General features: G+C 52.6%; 1 protein-coding gene across 1 annotated transcript; it reads right to left on the reverse strand.

The window, feature by feature from the left end:
• Positions 1-4182: 4182 nt before the first annotated feature.
• LOC125631172 (uncharacterized) lies at positions 4183-17205 on the reverse strand. Its single transcript, XM_048837454.2, has 2 exons — positions 16325-17205; positions 4183-12078 (listed from the first exon to the last, which is right to left on the reverse strand). The coding sequence occupies exon 2, from the start codon at positions 11942-11944 to the stop codon at positions 9227-9229; it is 2718 nt and encodes a 905-aa protein (XP_048693411.2). The 5' UTR covers positions 11945-12078; positions 16325-17205; the 3' UTR covers positions 4183-9226.
• Between the last annotated feature and the right edge of the window lie 3599 nt (positions 17206-20804).

The raw sequence follows: 20804 nt of genomic DNA on the forward strand, positions 1-20804 counted from the left end.
GAATTTTGACTTGATTAAATAACACAGGAGCATAATCATTTGTTCCCAATGACAAAGATTCCTCTTTAGGAGGTGGAGGGGAAATCCAGCTCCTTGACTGACCACCCAGTCCGGTCCAGATCCAGAGGCTGCTGGTGGATGAAGGTCATAGGGAGAGGACGTTCAGTTTGCATTGGATAAGAGCACAGAAGTTTACATGCTTAATACCTACACACATCTCTCAATGCCAGGCCAGAGCGTCCGCATGGGAAACACGTGTGGCCCAGTGAATAGGTTACTGAACGGGGTGGCAGGAGGATGATCGCATGACACACCACGTTTAGGTCAACCAAAAGGGAGACCGCAGTGCATCGTGGGAAAAATTGTCCAGCCATGGAGCTTAACCCCCTAGAGGAGAATGGGAGCATGAAGCATTAATGAGACATTGTGGCAGCTCAGGCAAACATAGATTAACAACAGCGACCTGCCCCAAAATGAAATACGAGGTTGGGATTTTCCTGATGGAAGATCAAAAACTGTCAGCTGAGCTACATTGTCAGTGGAAAAACCACTGATCGACCGTTGTCAACCAGTGCTAGCACTGACTGCTCAACTCTCCCCTCTTAGTTCATGGATAACAACTGATCTGCTCCCTTTCAAGTAAGTCCCTGTTGCTGGTACGTGCTTATCTTTGTGGCATCATTTGCTCTGGCAGAACCACACCATGATTAACAAAGGGCTAAGCAGAAGGGTTCAGGTGCACTGGTAAGAAACAGAGGGCCCGATTCTCTTGTCATTTGTAGCTGTAGGTAGGTACATTGAGTTTGGTAGGGAGACTTCTGCTCTACACCAGTGTGAGAGGAGGCTTGGGCCCAAGATCTTGTTTCCATATAAATCCAAGCCCCCTTCCTGGAAAAGGAAAGGAAACACAGACAAGTGGCACGAAGAATTGCTATTTATAAACAGATGTTCCAAAGCTTTCCATCTGGTGCCAGCTGCTCTTTCACACGATGGACAGTTTATCTCCCAGCGTCTCTCCCAGCATTTCATAACCAGTTTCCTTTCCATGGACCTCTTGTCTTTTTCAGTTTTATTCCTGTTGCTGGCACCCTCGAGGTCACAAACAGAGAGGACATTGTGGTACCTGCGGGAATGTCTCATCTAGGGTGATTGCATTTAATCTGGAAGCGCTGAAGATGATGTTCCCCAGAGCTCCTCACTTCCTCCATGTTTTGGTCCTTTTCCCTCCTTGCATTGCTGGGTCAGAGCCCGTGCCGTTCGACAGGGCACACGGGATCTAGGAAGTGTCACAGTGGGAACACAAGTGATCCCGGTGGACAGACTGCTAATTGGAGACAAAGAGGAAGTCCTTTGCTGTGTATGGAACCCGGAAACCCCAAGGATGCTCATTAGAATGGGTGGATTAAATGTTTGTATTGACACCAGTAATGGGGCCTGGCAGTTGTATTTTCCATTGATGACAGGCAGCTGTAGAGCTCATTACCTTTAGACACCCACTCTCCCTGCCTACCTTGGCCAACTAAATTTGCAGCTTCATCGCTGCTTCTCTCAGCTCCATGTCTCTAAACCAGAAGTGCTTTCATAGGAGCAGCTTTGCCCTATATGCCTCTGTCTCTTATATTGCCATCCTTGGCTTGGTTCTCCCATTTCCATCCACTTTCTGTAAGCCTGGCTTCATCCTTCCATTCCCACATGCCTGAAATCTGCCAACCTGCCTGTCACCAGCTCCTAACCTCACCGCAGTGCCTAGATTCCACTTCTAGAGAGATCCTCCCCCACACCGGCATTCCCTTTGCCACTGCCTCACCCAGGGCTCTCCCAAGACCCAGCTGCTGCCCACCACCTTGTGCACAAACGACAGCGGTCCTTGTCCCCAGAAAACTCCCTCACTCCTTGCTCCTTTCAGGATCTAGTTCAAATCTACTTTGTTTTCAGAGCCATCGATGGGTATGAGTCAACCTGCCTCATGGAGCTTTCCTCTTCCACTAGTACCCACCCCAGCTCCTCCACTTGTCCGGCACTGGTCTCCTCTCTCTGGTCACACCACCTTACCCTTGTGGGTGAGACAGCCTTCTCCTACATAGGATCTGCTGCTTGGAACAGGCTTCCTTTGTCTTTTTTGGCTGCATGAAACAGGCCGCGCATGCCTAGCCAGTGCTGTTCTTTATACAATAAATCTATTGGAGCAGGTCCTCGACCTCTGTAACTTGTCTATCGACTTCAGTGGGCTCTGCCTTTCTCCTAGGCAGTGAGCGTTCTGAATTCCCATGATGGGTTTTCCCTTGAGGAGGGAGGTGACACGTTCACATCACTGTTGCTGCTTGAGACGACGTCTAGAATCAGTACGAAAGGGTGAGCCTCTTCTTATACCAAAGAGCTAGGACAGGAGTTCTCAAACTTTTTCTTTCTGAGCCCTCCCCCCACCCCATGCTATAAAAACTCCACGGCCCACCTGTGCCACAACAACCGTGTTCTACATATAAAAGCCAGGGCCGACGGTAAGGGATAGCAAGCAGGGCAATTGCCCAGGGCCCCATACCACAGGGCACCCCACGAAGGCAAGTTGCTCATGCTTCTGTTTCAGCCCCAAGTGATGGGCTCAGGGCCCCAGGCTTCAGCCCTGCACAGCAGGGCTTAGGCTTTCTAACCTGGACCCCAGCCAGTCTAACACTGGTCCTGCTTGGCGGACCCCCTGAAACCTGCTTGTAACCCCCCATGGGCCCTGGACCCCTGGCTGAGATCCACTGGGCTAGGAGGTCCCAGGTGGGTCAGATCAGATCAAAATGGATACACTAGTTAATGTAGGAGACCTGGGGGCTGAGACAGGTGATTGAAACAACCTAGGAAAGCAAGACATTTCTTTCTGGGGAACCTAAACTTTTGCTTGTCACAGAGTCTGAGCCCCGTCATGCAGGGTAAAATAAAGTGAAAGTCATACTAAGTAGGATTAAAAGGATCGGAGGTATTGTAACAGGGTAGTAGGACCTGGGGCTAGACAGTGCTGTTCAGAGATAGAGCCCCGCTAAGATCTGGTAGTTGGGCCTGACAGACGGGATCACCAGGCCCAGCTGGGAAGGGGTCAGGTGGTTCCTATAAAGGGCTGAGAGTTCTGCTGAAGAGCTGCATGGAGGAAGCTTCAGAGTAACAGCCGTGTTAGTCTGTATTCGCAAAAAGAAAAGGAGTACTTGTGGCACCTTAGAGACTAACCAATTTATTTGAGCATGAGCTTTCGTGAGCTACAGCTCACTTCATCGGATGCAAGCTCATGCTCAAATAAATTGGTTAGTCTCTAAGGTGCCACAAGTACTCCTTTTCTTTATGGAGGAAGCTGGTTCCTGTGGCAGACCCCAGGTTCCCATGGGGAAAGGCCTCTGGAACTTGCAGCCTGCGTTGGTCAGAGGAATTAGCTGTGATTTGGCGTTACACTGTGAGTCTTATGTTTAAGGCATGAAATTGCCCTGAAGAGGGGTCTGAACAGGCTGTGGGTGTGGAGCTATTCTTCCAGGGCTCGGGAGACAGGCCAGCAGCGCTGCAGGTTTGCACCTCCTGTTTAAGGCCATACATCAATCACTAAAGCCTTGGGTGTGTGAGCTGACAGGGCAGAGGGTTCTGCCTGCATGGAGGAGGTTGCAGATCAGGGCCTAACTGGCTGGAGCTAGGAGGTGTCTTGTCCTATGAACAGTTAGTTCCTACTTGTCCATGGCAGCATTTCTTGCACCATCCTCTGAAGCAGCGTCTGCTGCCTCGTGGGAAACCGGATACTGGGCTAGTGCACTTTTATAGCGCCTTCCATCGAAGGATCTCAAAGCACGTAACAAGCGGTTACTGATGAAGCTACTCCATGCTCCCGCATGGTACTAAAATAATCATACTTGGTGCTTACATGGTGCTTTGCTTCTCCACAGCAGCATTGCCATGGTGTCTGAGGGACATGTTAGATCTAGTTTACAAATGTGTAAACTGAAGCACAGCAAGGCTGAGCGGTTTGCCCAGGGTTGTGGCAGGAAGGCCCCAGTCTTGCAGCGAACTCCACCCGGACTTCAATGAGGTATACCACTCGGAGGTATGCCAGCGGAAGGGCACTAGAGTCCTGGTCCCCCGTTCTGTGCTCTTACCCCCTTAACCCCACTGCCCCCTTCTGTTCAGGGAAGGATGACTTAGGTACGACAGGGACATTGCATCTATTTGCTTAGTAAAGCTTTTTATTCAGAAAAATAAAAACAAATACAAAAACAAACACACCTCAATAATGAGAGGATTACAGTAAAAATCTCGGCTAAGGAGGTGGATAAGCATAAGGATCACATTGCCTACAACACAGCATGTGCCGGAAAGGACTGAATTAAAAAACGATAACAAACAGAAAGAATTAAATTAATTTTAAAATAAAAGCCCAGCGAAGAAAACTGGCAAAGAAGATCAATGCATTGTATGTTAGATTGTTGAGAGAACACACACGTTCCCAATGTGGATAACAGGTGAGGTCCATAGGTCTTGCTCGTTAATTAATATTCTGCAGTGATACATTCTGTATTATAATAAATAGAAAGTGTAAAAATATATCTGGGGAATTGAAATTCCCATCTGTGTGGACTATACTGGCCTTTTCACAAACCTCCCTTTTCTACAAAACATCTCCCAGTCTCAACGGTCTTCTCCTCTTCAAGAGGTCTAGCTACCTCTAGTGACATCTAGGGATCAAAATGGGACGGTCGATACAGAGTAGGTCATGGCACACTGCAAAGCACAGATCCTTGCCTCTTGCAGTGCTGACTCCTCGTTCCACTTCTTCCTTAAGCTCCGGCTTTACTTCAGACCAGCGGTTATGTGTAAATAGAAAGCTATACTCCTTGTGCAAATTGTTGGATGGTCCTTACTACAAACCATGATTGGAAAGGCGAACCTGTGAGATACAAGCGGGTCACTGTTATGAGTCAAGGCACCTTAAGGTACTGCTGTCCTTTTAAACAGATCAAGAAAAGCAACTGATACAAGTGGTGTTTGTTTTTAACCGTTCCAGTTAATCTCTCCTCAGTGTCTGGAGAGTCTAGTTGAAGCTGAAAGGTTGCTCTGTTCTGATGCTATTCAGCAGGAGTGGTACATTTTTTGTTTTGCTGTCCTGTTTATGCAAGTTCCTTCTTTGGATACTGTCCCAACCCATTTCTAATGTTTCCCCCTCGTTCTCAAATGCTTTCCTACTGTTCTCTCATTTGCAGGATGCACTGGCCAATATGGCTTTACAGAGCCCAGATGTCGCCTAGAAAACGGTGAGCATTTGACTACTGCAGACTAGGAGTATTTGCAAGAAAACAGGATCTTTTGTTCTCTCAAAAATTCATCTGCTCACATTACCAGATCCCCCTCTGAAGTCACACTTTTCTGGAGAGCTGACTTGACAATTGCCAATACAGAGTTAATGAATGTCCAGTCAGTTTCCAAAGGGTTTTGGGCTGGGTCATGGTCATGTTTCTTAATACTGGTTATTCTTGAAGTTTTGCATGAATGGGTTTTTGTTGGCATGGATGTTTGAGGAATTTCTAGTCCTTATTTGCATAGTTGGATTTGCCTGCAAACAACATAGGTTATTTCATTTGTTGTTCTCCTGTTTGAAAAGCTGGTCATCCAGTCGGGGGTAGAAACAATGCCATGTGATTTAGGCGACCAATCACACATCACCGAATGTACAGTTCCCAAACTCACTATGACTCTCATTTGTTCATATAAATTGGGGCATACTTGCAAGTTGCTGCCTGAGTATCAGAAATCAGGATCAGTTTGAAAACGAGACCCAGAATAAAGGGTTGCATTTGCTGGATAACTTATTCAACGTGCCGGTGTAGGGAACATGGGAATGTTTACTGAGGTTGGTGTTACTCTCTAGATTGCAGACTGAGAAACACAGTAGAGCTGGCCAAAAAAAGTGGAACAAAGTATATACTGGATCCCCAAAAAAATCACCTTTGAGGAAACCCCTACATGAAATATTGGAAAACAGTTTGATTTTTTTCAACATTTTTCCTTTTTTTTTCAATGATTTTTTTTTCATGTATTCATTTTTGTTTACCCTTTACGTTTTCTGGCACCAATTTTAATTGCTTGGGTTAATCACAGGTTGAGTTTTTCCTAAACCAAAAATGTTCTACTTCCATGTTCTAAAATTTTTTTTGGGGGGGGGGGGGGGGGAGGGGGAGGAAGGTCCATTAAAACAAAGGTTGGAGGAAATTTCCAAAACCGAGAAAATTAGTCAGTTTTGGAAAAAAACAAAATGAAAAAATGAAAGTTATGCTATTTTTTTGGGTCAGCTCTGGACCCCAATTTGTACTGCACAGTTTTACCCCACAGGATCTGCCTAAATCCTGGTCTGGATAATACAATATGGGAATGGATTGCTGAGTGGGGGACATTCAGAGAAGAGCAGGATGAGCTAATAATGACGGAGGGCACAATAAGTCTATCTGAATGCTGTGCACACCGAAGAGGGATGATTAAGGCCCTTAAATGTCCTGAACTTGAAGCATACGAATAGTCCTGTTGCATTCGATGGGCGTATATATGTGCTACAAGTTATGCAAGTGTAAAAGCGTTTGCAGGATCAGGGCGTAAATCATTCCTCTCCCTCTTCGGTGTGCACAGAATTCAGATAGTCATAGACTTACTGAATCCTCCATCATCGTTTAGGTAATGCTGCTCCTCTTGGCACTCCCTGCAAGCAGCGATGCACTTCCATATTGCATGATCCAGACCAGAATTTCAGCAGACCCTGTGCAGTAAAACATTGCGCCTCATTCTTGGTGTGCTATGCAGGATAATGGAAGAAATCTAAGACAGGGAGCATTTAGCATGAATATAAAGGGAACTTTCTCAACAGCTATTAGGCTGTGGAATGGTCTCCTCAGGGAAATTGGGGCAGCCATTTTCCTTTGGGACATTTAGTAACTGGACTGGACAAAACTTGGGACAAGGTAGGGAATCCTACATTGGAAGGGAAATGACCGAATGAGGCTTTTCCACCTCTAACTCCCATGTGTCTCTGTTGTCGCAAATGGAGCGTGCTGACTTCAGGAAGGGAGGACCCAGGAGAGATCTGTGAATTCTTCGGGCATGTCTCCGCTGCAGCAAGGAGTCCGGGGAGCCAGACTCCTGCTAGCAGGACTTGGGCTAGCATGCTCAAAAACATAGCAGAGTGGCTGTTGCGGCCCCGGGTGGAGGCTCTGGCTAGCTCCCTGAGCTTGGACCCAGCCGGTAGGGTGGGTCTCAGACCGCATGGCTAGCCTGAGCCTCGGCTGGTGCCATAATGTCCACACAGCTATTTTGTAGCATGCTAACCCAAGTCTGTTTCCCCGGGCTGGGCGGCTCGCTCCCTGCAGCAGTGGAGACCTACTTTGGAGGAACCAAGATCCTGTCTGTAATGCAAACCCTGACTCTGCTGGGGAAGGGGAGAGAGAGCAGAAGACAGCAGGGATTGAGGAAATGGTTCCGACCATAATGCCAAACCAAGGCTGAGCCCTGCCATCATCCCTGGGGACCAATGGGATGGATGGAGCTGCAGTGCTTGGCTGCCCCTACAGCTGCCATTGCTCTCTTCATCCCTGAACCTCCATGTGACTGGACCTCAGTGCCTTTTCATGGGGTTGCCCAGGGCAGAGTCAGGAGAGAGATGCTTTCCATAGCAATCCCTGCAGCTTTAACCCAGGGGAGCTGGGAACCAATAGCCGTATAAGCCCTAAGCGTGACTTACAGCCAGCTGGCAGGGAGTGAAGGGGAAGAGGTAGACAACCCTGCCCTGCAAATGCCCTGGGATCAGCAGACTTGGGGCACAAGTCCTCCTGGATCATACCGTTGGGAAGTCGTGGGACTTACAGGTTCTCAGGATCATGGCCCATGTTTCCCTCTCATGGGGATTTTCTACAGAGAGGGAAGGGCCTTAGGCCAGGGCAATGCTATGATTATGAATTTAAATGCAAAACAGAGAGGATAGTCAAAGGTATCGTTCCCTCCTAATGTCAGCCCCTTACATGTCATACTCTGGGCTCCTGGACACAGAACTACTGAACTGCTGGAATATATAGATACAAGAGTGCGGGAGGAATGCTTCTTGTGGGAATCATGGACCCGCTTCTCAGCTGATGCAAGCTGGGGTGACTTCCAGTGACTTCAGCTGAGCTCTGACGATGGGCAGCAGCTGAGGAGCTGACAGCAAAACCTGAACTAGCTTAGGCCTGATTTTCCCCCTCCGTTCCTCCAGTTTTACACCAGTGTAGTTCCACTGGAATCAGCAGATTTCAACTGGAGTCACATAGCCATGAATCAGGCCACCTGTGTGTTTCAATCCTCAACCAGAATAGTGCTTTTGCAGTGACTGTCCTGTATTAAAACAATAAAACTGGTGATCGCATGGCGAAATAAAACCGCATGTGAGCGTATTTTAAAGTGTGATCATCAAAAAAGATCAGACTTTGAAGTAAACACTATGGCTCAGACCCTCAGAGGTATTTAGGTGCCTAATGCCCTGTGGATGCCAATGGGAATTAGACACCGAAATACCTTTGAGGATCTGGACCTCTCTCGCTTCAAGTAGGTGCTCTCTTTCTAGGTACATTGGCCCTGCTCCAGCTAACCTTTCCATACAGGTGGATGTCTGTGTCCCCTGGGGAGCCTATTGACTTCAACAGAGCTCTGCATGGGCCCACTGGTCCATCCATGTGGAGCCCTGTGATGATGTCTGCCTCTCTTAATGCTGTACGGAATGACGACCGATGACGTTTTGCACTGCAGTGAATCGCTGATGCTCTCCCATGGGCCACCAGCAACCCAGGTCAGCTGGCTTAATATTGATATTTGGTGCTGCTGAGTGCTAGGATTCCAACCTACGGAAGAGTCAGTGTTGCCAACTCTTGGGATATTTGGTGTTTTTCCTTAAAGCCCCAGCTCCAGGAGTCACATGAAGACATCCAAAATCACAGATTTCATTTGAAAAAGTAAGTTTCTAGCCCATGTGGTTGCAGAGAAAACCTTGAAAACGTGACCCCCAAAGGCTCATAAAAAGAACCCCATATGTAGTATTTTTTCTCAGATCTCATGACATTTTAGCCAGTCTCATGACTGGGGGGGGCAGCTAGATCCGGGATTCTTCCAACGCTAGGGGTTGGCAGCACCGGGGCCCTTACTCCTGCATTGCCTCTGGAGGATCCCTTTACACATGCACCGCTCCCTGCTGAAGGCGGTGTCATGGGACCTGCAGGACCTCATAGTCGTCTGTATCGACTTCCGTCTTCACCACGATGATGGGCCCGTTGTGCTCGCCAGTCTCCAACAGCCCGTCTGCGTCCAGCTCCTCCGCCATGTCTTTCCCCTCCCCAGGAGGGGCTTGCTTTCTCAGATGGTTCCTCTGGTGCCTTTTAAAATGACCCAAGGTGGTGTAGCTCTGCCCACACTCAGAACAGATGAAGGGGCCCCTCCGGGTATGGGTGAGCTGGTGTTTCATGAGGTTGGCCTTCTGGGAGAAGCTTTTCCCGCACTCGGTGCATTTGAAAGGCACCTCTCCCGTGTGGATTCTCTGGTGGGTGATCAGGATCTCTTTCCGCTTGAAATCTTTCCCGCAGGTGTTGCATTTAAAGGGCCGGTCCTCCGCGTGGGAGGGCTGATGCAGGAGCAGCTGGGCCTTGTCGGGGAAGACCTGGCCGCACTTGCTGCACCTGTTGGGTTCGTACTTGGTGTGGACCCGCTGGTGGGTGATGAGGGCTATCTCCTTGCGGAAGCCCCGGCCGCATACGTTGCAGGGGAAGGGCCACTCCTCGCCTGGCTCGGCCTTGCCCGCGTCGTTCTCTCCATGCTTGGAGTATTTGTCAGGCTCCCGGGCAGCCTCGTGCTCCCTCATGTGGACTCTCTGGTGGGTGGTCAGGGCGATCTTCTGCGTGAAGGCCCTCCCGCAGGCCGCGCACTTGAAGGGCCGCTCGCCGGTGTGGATCCGGCGGTGGACGATGAGCCGGGACTTGTCAATGAAGCCCTTGTGGCAGTCGGCGCAGCGGAAGGGGCGCTCCCCAGTGTGGATGCGCTGGTGCACCACCAGCTGGGCTTTCTGTGTGAAGCTCTTCCCGCACTCGCTGCACTTGAAGGGCCTCTCGGTGGTGTGGAGCCGCTGGTGGCTGGCTAGGTTCTCCTTGGTGCCAAAGCCTTTACCGCACTGGGGGCATTCATGCTCCTTCCCCCCTGAGACCTCCCCATCTGGCCGGCCCCTCTCATGGACCCGGTGGTGCTTGATGAGGGCGATCTTCTGGCGGAAGCCCTTGCTGCAGGCCGTGCACTGGAAGGGCCGGTCACCGGTGTGGATACGCCGGTGCACGGTCAGCCGGGACTTGTCAATGAAGCGTTTGCCGCAGTCGGCGCAGGGGTAGGGCTTCTCGCCGGTGTGGATGCGCTGGTGGGTGACCAGCTGGGTGCGCTGGGTGAAGCGTTTGCCGCAGTCGGTGCAGACGTATGGCCTCTCGCCCGTGTGGATCCGCTCGTGCTTGGTCAGCTCACCCCTCTTGGTGAACTTCTTGCCACAGACGCCGCACCGATGTGCCCGTTCCTCTGTGTGGGCCCGCTGGTGGTTGGCAAAGTTCCCTTTCTTGGTGAACGTCTTGCCGCACTGGGTGCAGGTGTAGACCTGGCTCTTACGTGGTGCCGTCAGGTCTCCTGAGTGGCCGCTGCCTTTCCCATTTTTGGCAGGCAGCCTCTCATCTGCCGCCTCACCAGGGCTCCCATCTCCCTTCTCCCTCTCATGGACTCTCTGGTGTGCCATGAGGCCTACCTTCTGGCTAAAGCTTCTCCCACAGTCGGGACAAATGTGGGGTCCCTCGCTCTGGTGCTGGCACCGCTGGTGCCTTAGTAGCTGTCCCTTGCTGCTGAAGCCCTCCCCGCACTCAACACAGACATGGGCCTCCCCCCTGGCGTGGGTCCTCTGATGGCGGATTAGGTGGATCTTCTGCCGGAAGCGCTTCCCGCACTCGGCACAATGGTAGGGTTCCTCCCCAGTGTGGATCCTCTGATGGGTCACCAGGATCGACTTCTTCTTGAACTCCTTTCCACACGTGCCGCATCGGAATATCTTCTCCCCGTCCGGCGTCGACTCGGGCACGATGAGCTGCGAGGCGTTGCCAGCATGGGGCCCGCCATGCCGTCGTATCCCCTCCCCAGTGTGGACCCTCTGGTGTTTAATGAGGGTGATCTTCTGGCGGAAACCCCTGGCGCACACCCCGCACTTGAAGGGGCGGTCACCTGTGTGGATACGGTGGTGGGCAACCAGCTGAGACTTGTCCACAAAGCTCTTCTGGCAGCTGCCACACTTATAGGGCTTCTCACCAGTGTGGATCCTCTGGTGAACGATGAGCTGTGACTTCTGCGTGAAGCATTTCCCGCACTCGGAGCACTGGTAAGGCCGCTCCCCTGTGTGGATCCTCTGGTGCTCCTTCAGCTGCGACTTGGTGATGAACCTCTTCCCGCACTCAGTGCACGGGAAAGGCCTCTCCCCAGTGTGGGTCCTGAGGTGCTTGGTGAGGTCCACCTTCATCTTGAAGCTCTTCTCACAGTCGGTGCAAGAGTAGGGCTTTGCTTTCTGCAGGGATTCCTTCTGCACTGAGAGATCTCCCTCCTGGTTCACGCCTTCCTGGCTGGCATCCTCTGCCCTTCTGCCGGCTTGCTGGCTCGTTAGCTTTCCTGCTGTGACGGCACTGCCCTCCTGCTCATGGTGCTCCACCAGCAACTCCTCCTTGTGGGTCTTCTGGTGTGTGGCTAGGATGCCCTTGTGATTAAAGCTGTTCCCGCAGATAGTGCAAGTGTACATCTTCTCCCGGGGTTGCTTGAGAAGATCTTCCACTTCCACCTTAACAACAGTCAGCTTCTCCATAGTGCGGTTTCTTGGGGCTGAGCTGGCAGGAAGCTCATGCACAAGAAGAGTGATCATCTGGGGTCTTTCTTGCCATGTCCTCTAATTTTCTTGGCCTGCCAAGGCTCAGGGGAGCTTCTGAGCCTACAAAGGTGCTGATGCCAGTTTTCATGACTCCCCTTTGGGCGGTAATTCTTATTTCCCTTCATCTGCTGGGTTCAAAAATAAAAAGACAGTCAGACTTTATTTCAAAGGCCAATGAGGAAGGAAAACTCCTATTTATAGCAAGATCCAATGGCTGGAAGTGGAAGCTAGTCAAATTCAAATTGGAAATGAGACACATTTTTAACAGTGAGGGTAATGAACCATTGGAATAACTTACGAAGGGTTATGGTGGATTCTCCATCACAGGCAATTGTTAAATCAAGATTGGATGTTTTTCTAAAAGCTCTGGTCTAGTTCACACAGGAATTCAGGGAAGTCCTATGGCCTGTATTGTACCAACGGGGCCGTAATGTAGGGTTTTGGGGGGGATGTTGGGAGCAGGTGGGGTTGGGGGTGTCAGGATGTAGGGTTTGGGGGGAATGTTGGGAGCAGGTGGGGCTGGAGTGGATGTAGGGTTTTGGGGGGATGTTGGGAGCAGGTGGGGCTGAGGGGCTGGGATGTAGGGTTTTGGGGGGATGTTGGGAGTAGGTGGGGCTAAGGGGGAATTAGGGTTTTGGGGGGGAGATGTTGGGAGCAGGTGAGGCTGGGATGTAGGGTTTTAGGTGGGGCAGGATGAATGTCAGGGCTGCTGGGATGGGGGGGCTGGTGGTAGGCTGTTGGGTACGGGTGGGGTGGGGTGAGAAGGGGTTTGTACGTGGGTTGGGGTGCGAGGGGCCTTCGCGGGTCTGTGTGTGGATTTGTTATGCATGGGGTGGGGCCCCTTTGCTGTATGCCCCACCCTGTGCAGGAGCTCAGCTTGCTGACCCATGCTGCACCTTGCGGGCCTGGAGCAGAGGCTGCTTTGCACCCAATTCTTTAACCCGGGCCTGTGCTGGAGTGTGGCGTTGCTATGGGAACAGCACGTCTTCCCAGGGGACGGTGTAGTCAGCGGTACGGCCGGCAGCGGAACTAGCCCCATTGGGCTGGTTGGGTGACCCGGGGGGCGGGCGAAGAGTTGCCCATGCCCACGTTGCTTGCAGCCCAGCTATCCAGGCTCCCTGGCAGTACCCAAGGCGGGCTGGTGTGGCCAGAGGATGTGTAGCTGGGCCCTCCCTGCCACGGGGCCCTCTGTCACCCTGGCTCTTGCACTGACGTAGCCTCCAGGAAACAGCTCTGCAGCTGCTCTGAGAGATGGAGGTGACCCTTCTTCCTGCCGCGCTCAGCCCTGCTACTTGGGACCAGAACCTGGTCCTACACGCCCCTCTGTGGGTCTGCGTGCTCTGAAATCGGAGGTGTGATTGCAGCACACGTTGACACGGCCAGGCGGTAACCTGGCCAGCTCTGCTCCTGCCTGAGGGCATTACCCAGGGTTCCAGGCACGTTTGTACAGCCATGCTGAAATCTGGGTTGCGGCAGCTTCCCGGCTATTGGTGTTTCAGCTAGCTCGTTTGGGTACGGCTACCTCTACACTACAGAAATTCTTGCGGGGGCCGATGTCCCCCCTACCCTCCTTCTGTCCGTGGTGCGCGTCCTCCCCTGGAACACTTCCCCCGACGGCAGAGGAGCAATGCGGGGAACTGAGAGCCAGGGCTCTCAGCTGCAGGCAGTTCCTAGCAGAGGCCTGGCTGCCGCTTGGGGCTTCTCACCTCCCTGCTCCCGGGCTTCTCGCCTCCGGCAGGGAGATCTGTGCCCGGAGTCTGGCTGGCTGCTATGTTCCCGGCGGGGAGCAGGGAACCAGGACCCCATGGAGCTGCAGGGCTCCCAGCGGGGAGCAGGGAACCTGTGGGCAGTAGCCCAAGCCGGGAGCCTGTGTGGCAGCCTGGTTTGGAGCAGAGATCCCGCAGCGGTCTGGCTGGGGAGTCGGGAGCTGCTTTCTTGTCAATCTTACGGCTCTAGCGGATCCAACAGCCGACGTAAGGAACGTAATGTTTACCCTAACTACACCGCCATAAGCCTTACGCCTCTCGTTGAGGTGGTTATTGTGTCGGCACAGCAGGGGAGTTACATTAGCAGGAGGAGCACTGCAGTGTGTACACCTCCAGTGTTCTGTCGGCGAAAGCTGTCTTTTGTCGACAAAACTGTGCAGTGTAGACAAGGCCAATGTCTCCGTGTGCAGCAATCACAACTCTGAGGCAGCGTAGATGTACTCTGTGCTTGCTCAGGGGGACAGGGCAGCAGCACCGATTCATGGGAAGGATTACAGGATCCTGCCACTCACTGCTTCACTTCCACTATTGTTATCGTTTATTACGTGTTCTGCTAAGGTGCCCCTCAGCCTGATACTTGAGTGGAAAGTTTGCAGAATACGCCACATGCCCCAGCTCTCAGCAGCTGCTCCTGGTAGTGGCAAATTGCAGGAACCCTGCCGATCTCAAGATCCCAAAGGAATCCCATATGGTCTTATCCCAGGTGTGAAATTAAAATCCAGAGTATTAGCTCAGAGCCCCCACCCTGGTTGTTTCACAGCCCCACCAACATCACAGGATGCCTGTTTAGTTTTTAGTAAATGTATCAGAAAGAGGCTAAAGTCTGAAAGTCTCCAGCACCGGGGCCCAGCTACCCTGCCCACCCTACTGCAGCAGAAGTGAAACTGACAGCTACATCTCTGCTGCTCTGCGACCTGGCATCCGAGTTACTCAAGGGACTGGAGGAAGCTAGGGGAAGCTGAGAACTTGCTCCCCCGGTGGGCTGTGGGGTCCTACTCCCTCCTGGCAGATGGGTGGGGTATATGTATGGCTCAGACTGATGTGACATCCTTAGCTAAAGGCTTGATGTAAAAGATGGGGCCCTCATGGGTCATCACCTGGTTTGGTCTTAAAAGCATGGGCCTCTACTACTTGAGCGGAAGGAGTAACCCCATTCACTGGCAGTAGTAGGCTTTTATCCTCATAAGTGGACAAGCTGGTACTACAGGAGGATCCGCACATGCTGAACCAAGGGGGCAAACAGGAACCACATCCTGGAATGAGTTCCTGCTGCCACTAGAGGCTACTGGGGCTTCCAGAGGCAAAAACCCGGTGAGACCTTGCGGAAGCCACTCCCATCCTAGAGAGAGACAAGGCCCCTATGTGGCCACTCCCCAGAGTGACCCCTCTCCTGATTACTGAAACCTCCTGCCAAGCAAAAAGAGCCCCGAACCAGCCCTCCCTTCCCACTGCCAATGCTTCCTCAGTCTCCTCTGTTCTCGAGCCCTGGTTCCCGAAGCACTGAACTGCCTTGCTGCCTGTTTAGTCACCGTGAGTAGATAAACCCAGTACCATACAGGTGCAGGAACTAAGAGTGTGGAGGGCGCTGCAGCACTCTGCTCATGGTCCTGGCCCCGCCTCCGGGGTCCCGACTGTGGGCCCCACACCCGGGGCTGCACTCCTTGGCCCCGCGCCCTGGGCTCTGCACCTGTCCACAGCCTTGGCCCCCTTACCCCTGTCCGGGTCCCCCACCCCCTCCTGGAGCCACAGCCCTGCTCCCAGCCCCAACTCTAGGGGGTGGCAGGGGGCACGGACAGGGGCACAGCACCCCCATTACAAAAAGTGTTCCCATGCCACTGCATGCAGGTTGTTCTGTTGCGGACTTTTCTGATGAGACCTTAAAAACTAGGGTCCCTCCGCTCTGCATGGCCCTAAGGGATCCCTGGCACTTTTCAGAAGCACAGAGGTGACCGTGGCCAAACTTTCCTCTCAGGGCTTTTGTGCAGCATGCTGGCTGCTCCCCTCCGCCCCAGAAGTGGCTGCATTTCCGTGGTGCTGAATGTGTTTAGTGTGTGAATCCTTTCAGGGGAAAATAAGATCCAAGCTGCAATCTCAGCTGCTGAATCCTTGCTCAGCTCCCCTTTCCTGGAAAAGGGCCCTGATCCATTTACACACACATACACCTCCCAGGGACGGGGAGTGACAACCGAGACTGGGGCAAAGACGGTCATTCTGTGATGCCGCAGCAATGGCAGCAGGGGATTTCTCAGAGGCATCATTTTAGTCAGCCTTTTAAAAAAATCACCTTCCCTTCCTGTGGTTTTTATTTGCACTTTTTGCTCTTACCGAAGCCGGGAGGGAACGCGCTTTGTAGGGGCACTTCCATCTCACCTTTGCACGGGAGCCGAGCCTGGTGTCACTCGCCGGCGGGGAACCCCGGAGCCCCCAGCTTTTCTTTAAACCCGCAAAATGTTTCCGATCTTAAAACCAACCAGTTTCACACACCTTCAGTTTCACAACAATCAAAACTTCCAGCCATTTCCTGGTTCGCTCTGGGGACTACCGGGCACACAGAGAGAAGTTCCCCGAGAGCCTCGCCCCTAGGATCCCAAGTCAGCCCTCGGCTTACCTTTCCCTCACGGCCCTCAGGCTTAGACAGGGAGAAGGTTTTAATTCACCACTTGCCGGGCTCCCCATCCCCACGCTCGGTCTCCGCTTCCACTCACTTCTCCGACGGCTGCCGCGATGACTCACAGGAAGTCTGGGTCAGGGAGGTAAAAACTACCGGGGGAGGGAAGTCGGAGAACCAGAACCCGGTTCCGGGAGCAGCGCGGCTTCGGATCCGCCGCTGGCCTCTGAGACCACCGGCCTCCGGCGAGCCCGGGCCGCTGCGGCGGCCTCGCCTGCCGGGCCCCCGGCCCGCTCCCCGCCGCTGGGCAGGGCCCTGCCGGGCGTTGTCGTGGCCGCTCGGGAGGGCCGGGGCCGCCGCTGGCAGTTTCGATTTGGCGCCCGGGGGCCGGGGACGCGTGGGCCGCCCCCAAAGGGGTGTGAAAAGCCCTCCCCTTTGCGGCAAGCGGGTTCGGAGTCGGTAAAGCCCAGCAGTGTGCACGGCGCTGGGCAGGGGAGGGGGCGGCCCCTGCCCCAGGGGATTCAGAGCCTTCCTCCGGTTTCCTGCAGTTCGCGGCGACCAAGCCTGTCTCCTTACTCCTGTGAGTAAGCCCGTCAAAGTCACGAGGCTCATTCCTCGCTCTCAGGTCGCGCTTTTCATCCGCAGAGCTCAAGGCACTTCGCAAAGGCTGGCCATCGGTATCATCGTCCCCATTTGACGGATGGGGAAACTGAGGCTAAGTGAGACGGGCGCGTCGCCCAGAGCCCAGGTCCCGGGCCCTATCGGCTGGACAAGGCTGCATCGCATCACAGTGCCACGTATACCTAGAACATCATTGCTTAGAAGGGACTAATCCTAGAAGTCCTAGTACAGTCCTCTGCCCACTAGCCAGAGGCGCCAACTTCCCCTCTTCCCTCTGGGTGCTCGACCCCCGCTTCTGCCCCCAGCCCTTTCCCTGCTCCTCCCCTTCCATGAGGCCCTGCCCCACCCCTTCCCCAAAGTCCCCACCCCAACTCTGCTCCCTCCCTGCCCCTATTCCAACCCCTTCCCCAAATCCCCCCCCCGCCCCACCTCCCCCCCAGCTTGCTAAGGCACCAAACACCTGTTTGGTGGTGGCTGGGCAGGAAGCTCTGGGAACCAGTAGGCGGAGGAACGGGATGCAGCGCACTCAGGGCGGAAGGCGGAGGAGGAGATGGGGCAGGGGGGAGGAGCACCCACTATATTTTCCCCGTGGGTGCTCCAGCCCCAGAGCACCCATGGAGTCAGCGTCTATGCCACTAGCCCAGGCTGCTTCTCTGGTTTCCAAAACTGCTCCCTAAGCGCCTGCTCCAAAGCCCAGTGAGTGGAAAAACCCCCATTGATCTCAATGGGCTTTGGAGCAGGCCCTGCGTGGAAAGACAAAACAGGGAAGGCCTGATTGTGCCCCCTTTCCTCACACTGGTGAGCGCGAGGCTGCAGTCCTGCAAGGGCCTTCTCAGGGGCTTTCCAGAAGGATCTGAGCTTCTATTAAATAAACAAGTAGGTTTCCCGTCCTCATGGTGGCTGAGGAAAGCCTGGAGCAAGCGCAACCGAAAGGCTCAGAAACCAGAAGGCACACAGAGAGCACCCATTGTTTGTTATTTTAAAAAATCCCATGATTTTTAAACCAATCTCGTGATTTTCTGAGGCCTAATGCATGATTTTTGTATGCTTGGCACTCGTAATGCTGACTGCCACTGAAGCCAGTGGGGCCACTTGTGTGTAAGTTGCCATCCTTGTGAGTCTGGGTTGTGTAATTACAGCTACAATGTGGCTGGGTGACTAACAGTGAGTGTAACTCAGTGGCCTAATGGCCCGGCTGCTGACTAAGGACTCAGAAATCCTGGGTTCTGTTCCTCGCCTGCTAAATGGCCTTGGGCCAAGCCATTTCACCTTTAAATGTCCTCATATGTAAAACAGGGATATTGGTTCTGACTTCCTCTAAAGTGTGTTCAGATCAACAGCTGGAAAAATGCCTGGTGTTACTGATTCCAGTCTGTGTGGTTGTCTTGTATTCCAAGCCAATATTGGTGTGGGTTGGTGGGGTTTTTTTTGCTAGTTTCTTCCAGTGCTAGTGATCAGGAGGGATGTGTGGCGGGGACAGAATTATGATTTTTAAGTTGGTGGTGTGCCTTTAACGAAAATGGGGATCAGCTGGTAGGAAAGGCTCCAATCATTTGCTCTCTTCTCTTGTTAACGACTCCACGTATCCTTTGTATAAAATACTTTTGCCAAAGTTCTCTGTTTCCTAATTTTGGACTGTGCATTCTGGAGTTATTTCAAACAACCAAACAACCCCCCATCCAACCTCTTTACTAGGATTGAGTCATTTCTAGCAAACATTTCCATGCTCTCAGGGTAAGGATTTTGGATTGAGAGCACAGGGCTCCTGAGGCCAGCCACCACTGCCTACTTCTTAAATTTTCAAACAAACACCATCGTGTTTTCTCCCTTCCTGGTGCACATGCTTGGGAGACACTCCCCATAACCACCCACAAAGCTACCTCATCATCCTCTTTCAACTTGTGCCTCAAAACTCTCCTAAGCCCCTTGGGATAGTAGACGACTTGTACCTCTGCATACTGGCGGGGCACAATCTAAAGGGGAGGACGTACACGTGACTGCCCCATGTGTCTCCTCTGCCCAGTGACCCGCCACCCTGCTCCCAGCCTGGGACCGTGGTGCTCTCCCCACCCCAAGTTACCTGTGGGGGGTGGCCTCCGGCTCACTCGGCCCCTGTCCCTGGCAGCTGGGGTGGCAGTGGGCTGAGTTCTGCCCCCACTAACCCTCCAGCATGCTCGGCCCCTGTCCCCAGCATCTGAGCCCGGGCAGGGAGTGGGCCACCGCTGCCTCCCAGCCAGGTTCTTTCAGGCAGAAGTGGCTCTGTTCCGCTCCCAGCCTGACTGCCAGGGAGAGCGGCCGAATGTGCCGGGGGGCAGACGCAGGGAGAGAAGGACAGAGCCCCTCTCTCTCCTGGCAAGCCAATTTGGGGTGCACTTGACCCCCCCAAGACTCCCCTACACATTGCCTTATCTTTTCATTCTGTGTTTGTACAGCTCCCAGCATAGTGGGGTCCTGGCCCAGGAGTAGGGTTCCTAGGTGCTATGGTAATGCAAATAATTAATAATAATTAATAATCAGAAGAGGTGGCTTCCATGCCTTGCTGTGACACACATATCCTGTGTGATCTTGTGCAGAGCCCCCAAGCCTCAGTTTCCCCATCTGTAAAACTGCTCTGTGACCTTGGACAAGTCATTGTATGTGGTCTGTGCCTGTTTCCTCACCTGTAGGGGAACTAAGGCCCAGAGAGTAAAAATGACTTCCCTAAAGTCACAAAGGAGGTTGGGGGCAGGGAGGAATTGAACCTAGAGCTGGTGACCCATTTCTTTAAGCACAGATGAAATCCCTGGAGTTACACTGCTGTAAAATGCATGTGAGCGCAGAACCATGATCAGAGAAAATGGCTTATTGTTTCTTTGACGTACCCACCAGCCTTTCCCCTTCCCTCATGACTTAGATTCTTGAAATCTGTTCTCACCTCTTTTGCTGTATGGTGCTACCCCCTAATGCAAGGATAGCCTTCCTGTGCCACAGTGCCCAGTCCGACTACACATCAGGGAAAGCGGCATGGGTGCAAATAGCTAGGAGTTTGCATTGGTGCAGTGACGCTGGTCCCAGGCCACCAACAGCTGTACAAGGGCAAATCCGTAGTATAGAAAATGCCCACGTTAAAGGCCCATGTATAATGCTCCCAGCGGTGTGAGTGAAGCAGTCTGATTAAGCCGTAGGTGGCATTTTTACACCTGCTTTGGACAAGTGTAAATGTCTAGCCAGTGAAGAACTAGGCCTGTCATCTTTCCCTCTGCTGGCTTCTCAGCCGTGCAGCAGGAGTCACAGAACAGTGTATGCACAGAGTGCCAGGAAGAGTGGGTGTGAACACAGTTTCAGTTCCATTTTTGTTTCAAGCTGGCCAGCACATTTTGGGGATATTCTTTGTGCCCCTGAGTCACAATCACACACAGCATAGGCTGTACCAGCAAGAGCTGCATTAGGCCTGGTCTACACTGGAAAGTTATACCAGTATCACTGTGTTGGACAGAGTATGATTTTTTGTACCAATATAGTCATGCCAGTACAGCACCCATGGTTTGGACGCAGTCAAGCCAGCATACAGTTACCTTATACTGGTATAGTTTATTCCCCTTTCCATATGGGAATAGCTATACTGATATAAAGCACGATTATACCAACATGGCTGCGACCTCCTCACTAGGTCATACTGCTATAAATATACCAGTATTGTTCACACAACACGACTTAGACAAGGCCTAAGAAAGTAACCCGGGAATGTTTATTAGAAAAGCCCCTTTCTTTTGCAAGTGGAGTTGCATGAGCTGAGGTTTGCACGATGCTGGCTGTGGGAGAGGCTTTAGAGTTGCCAAAAGGGTTGGAAGCATAAAGTCTAACCTGATGTAAGGATCTG

This window comes from Caretta caretta, chromosome 2, assembly GCF_965140235.1.
Source record: "Caretta caretta isolate rCarCar2 chromosome 2, rCarCar1.hap1, whole genome shotgun sequence".
NCBI lineage: Eukaryota > Metazoa > Chordata > Testudines > Cheloniidae > Caretta > Caretta caretta.

Bases quoted from the DNA above. Each gene is read 5' to 3' on its own strand.
- LOC125631172 (XM_048837454.2), bottom strand. From the start codon at position 11,944: ATGATCACTCTTCTTGTGCATGAGCTTCCTGCCAGCTCAGCCCCAAGA.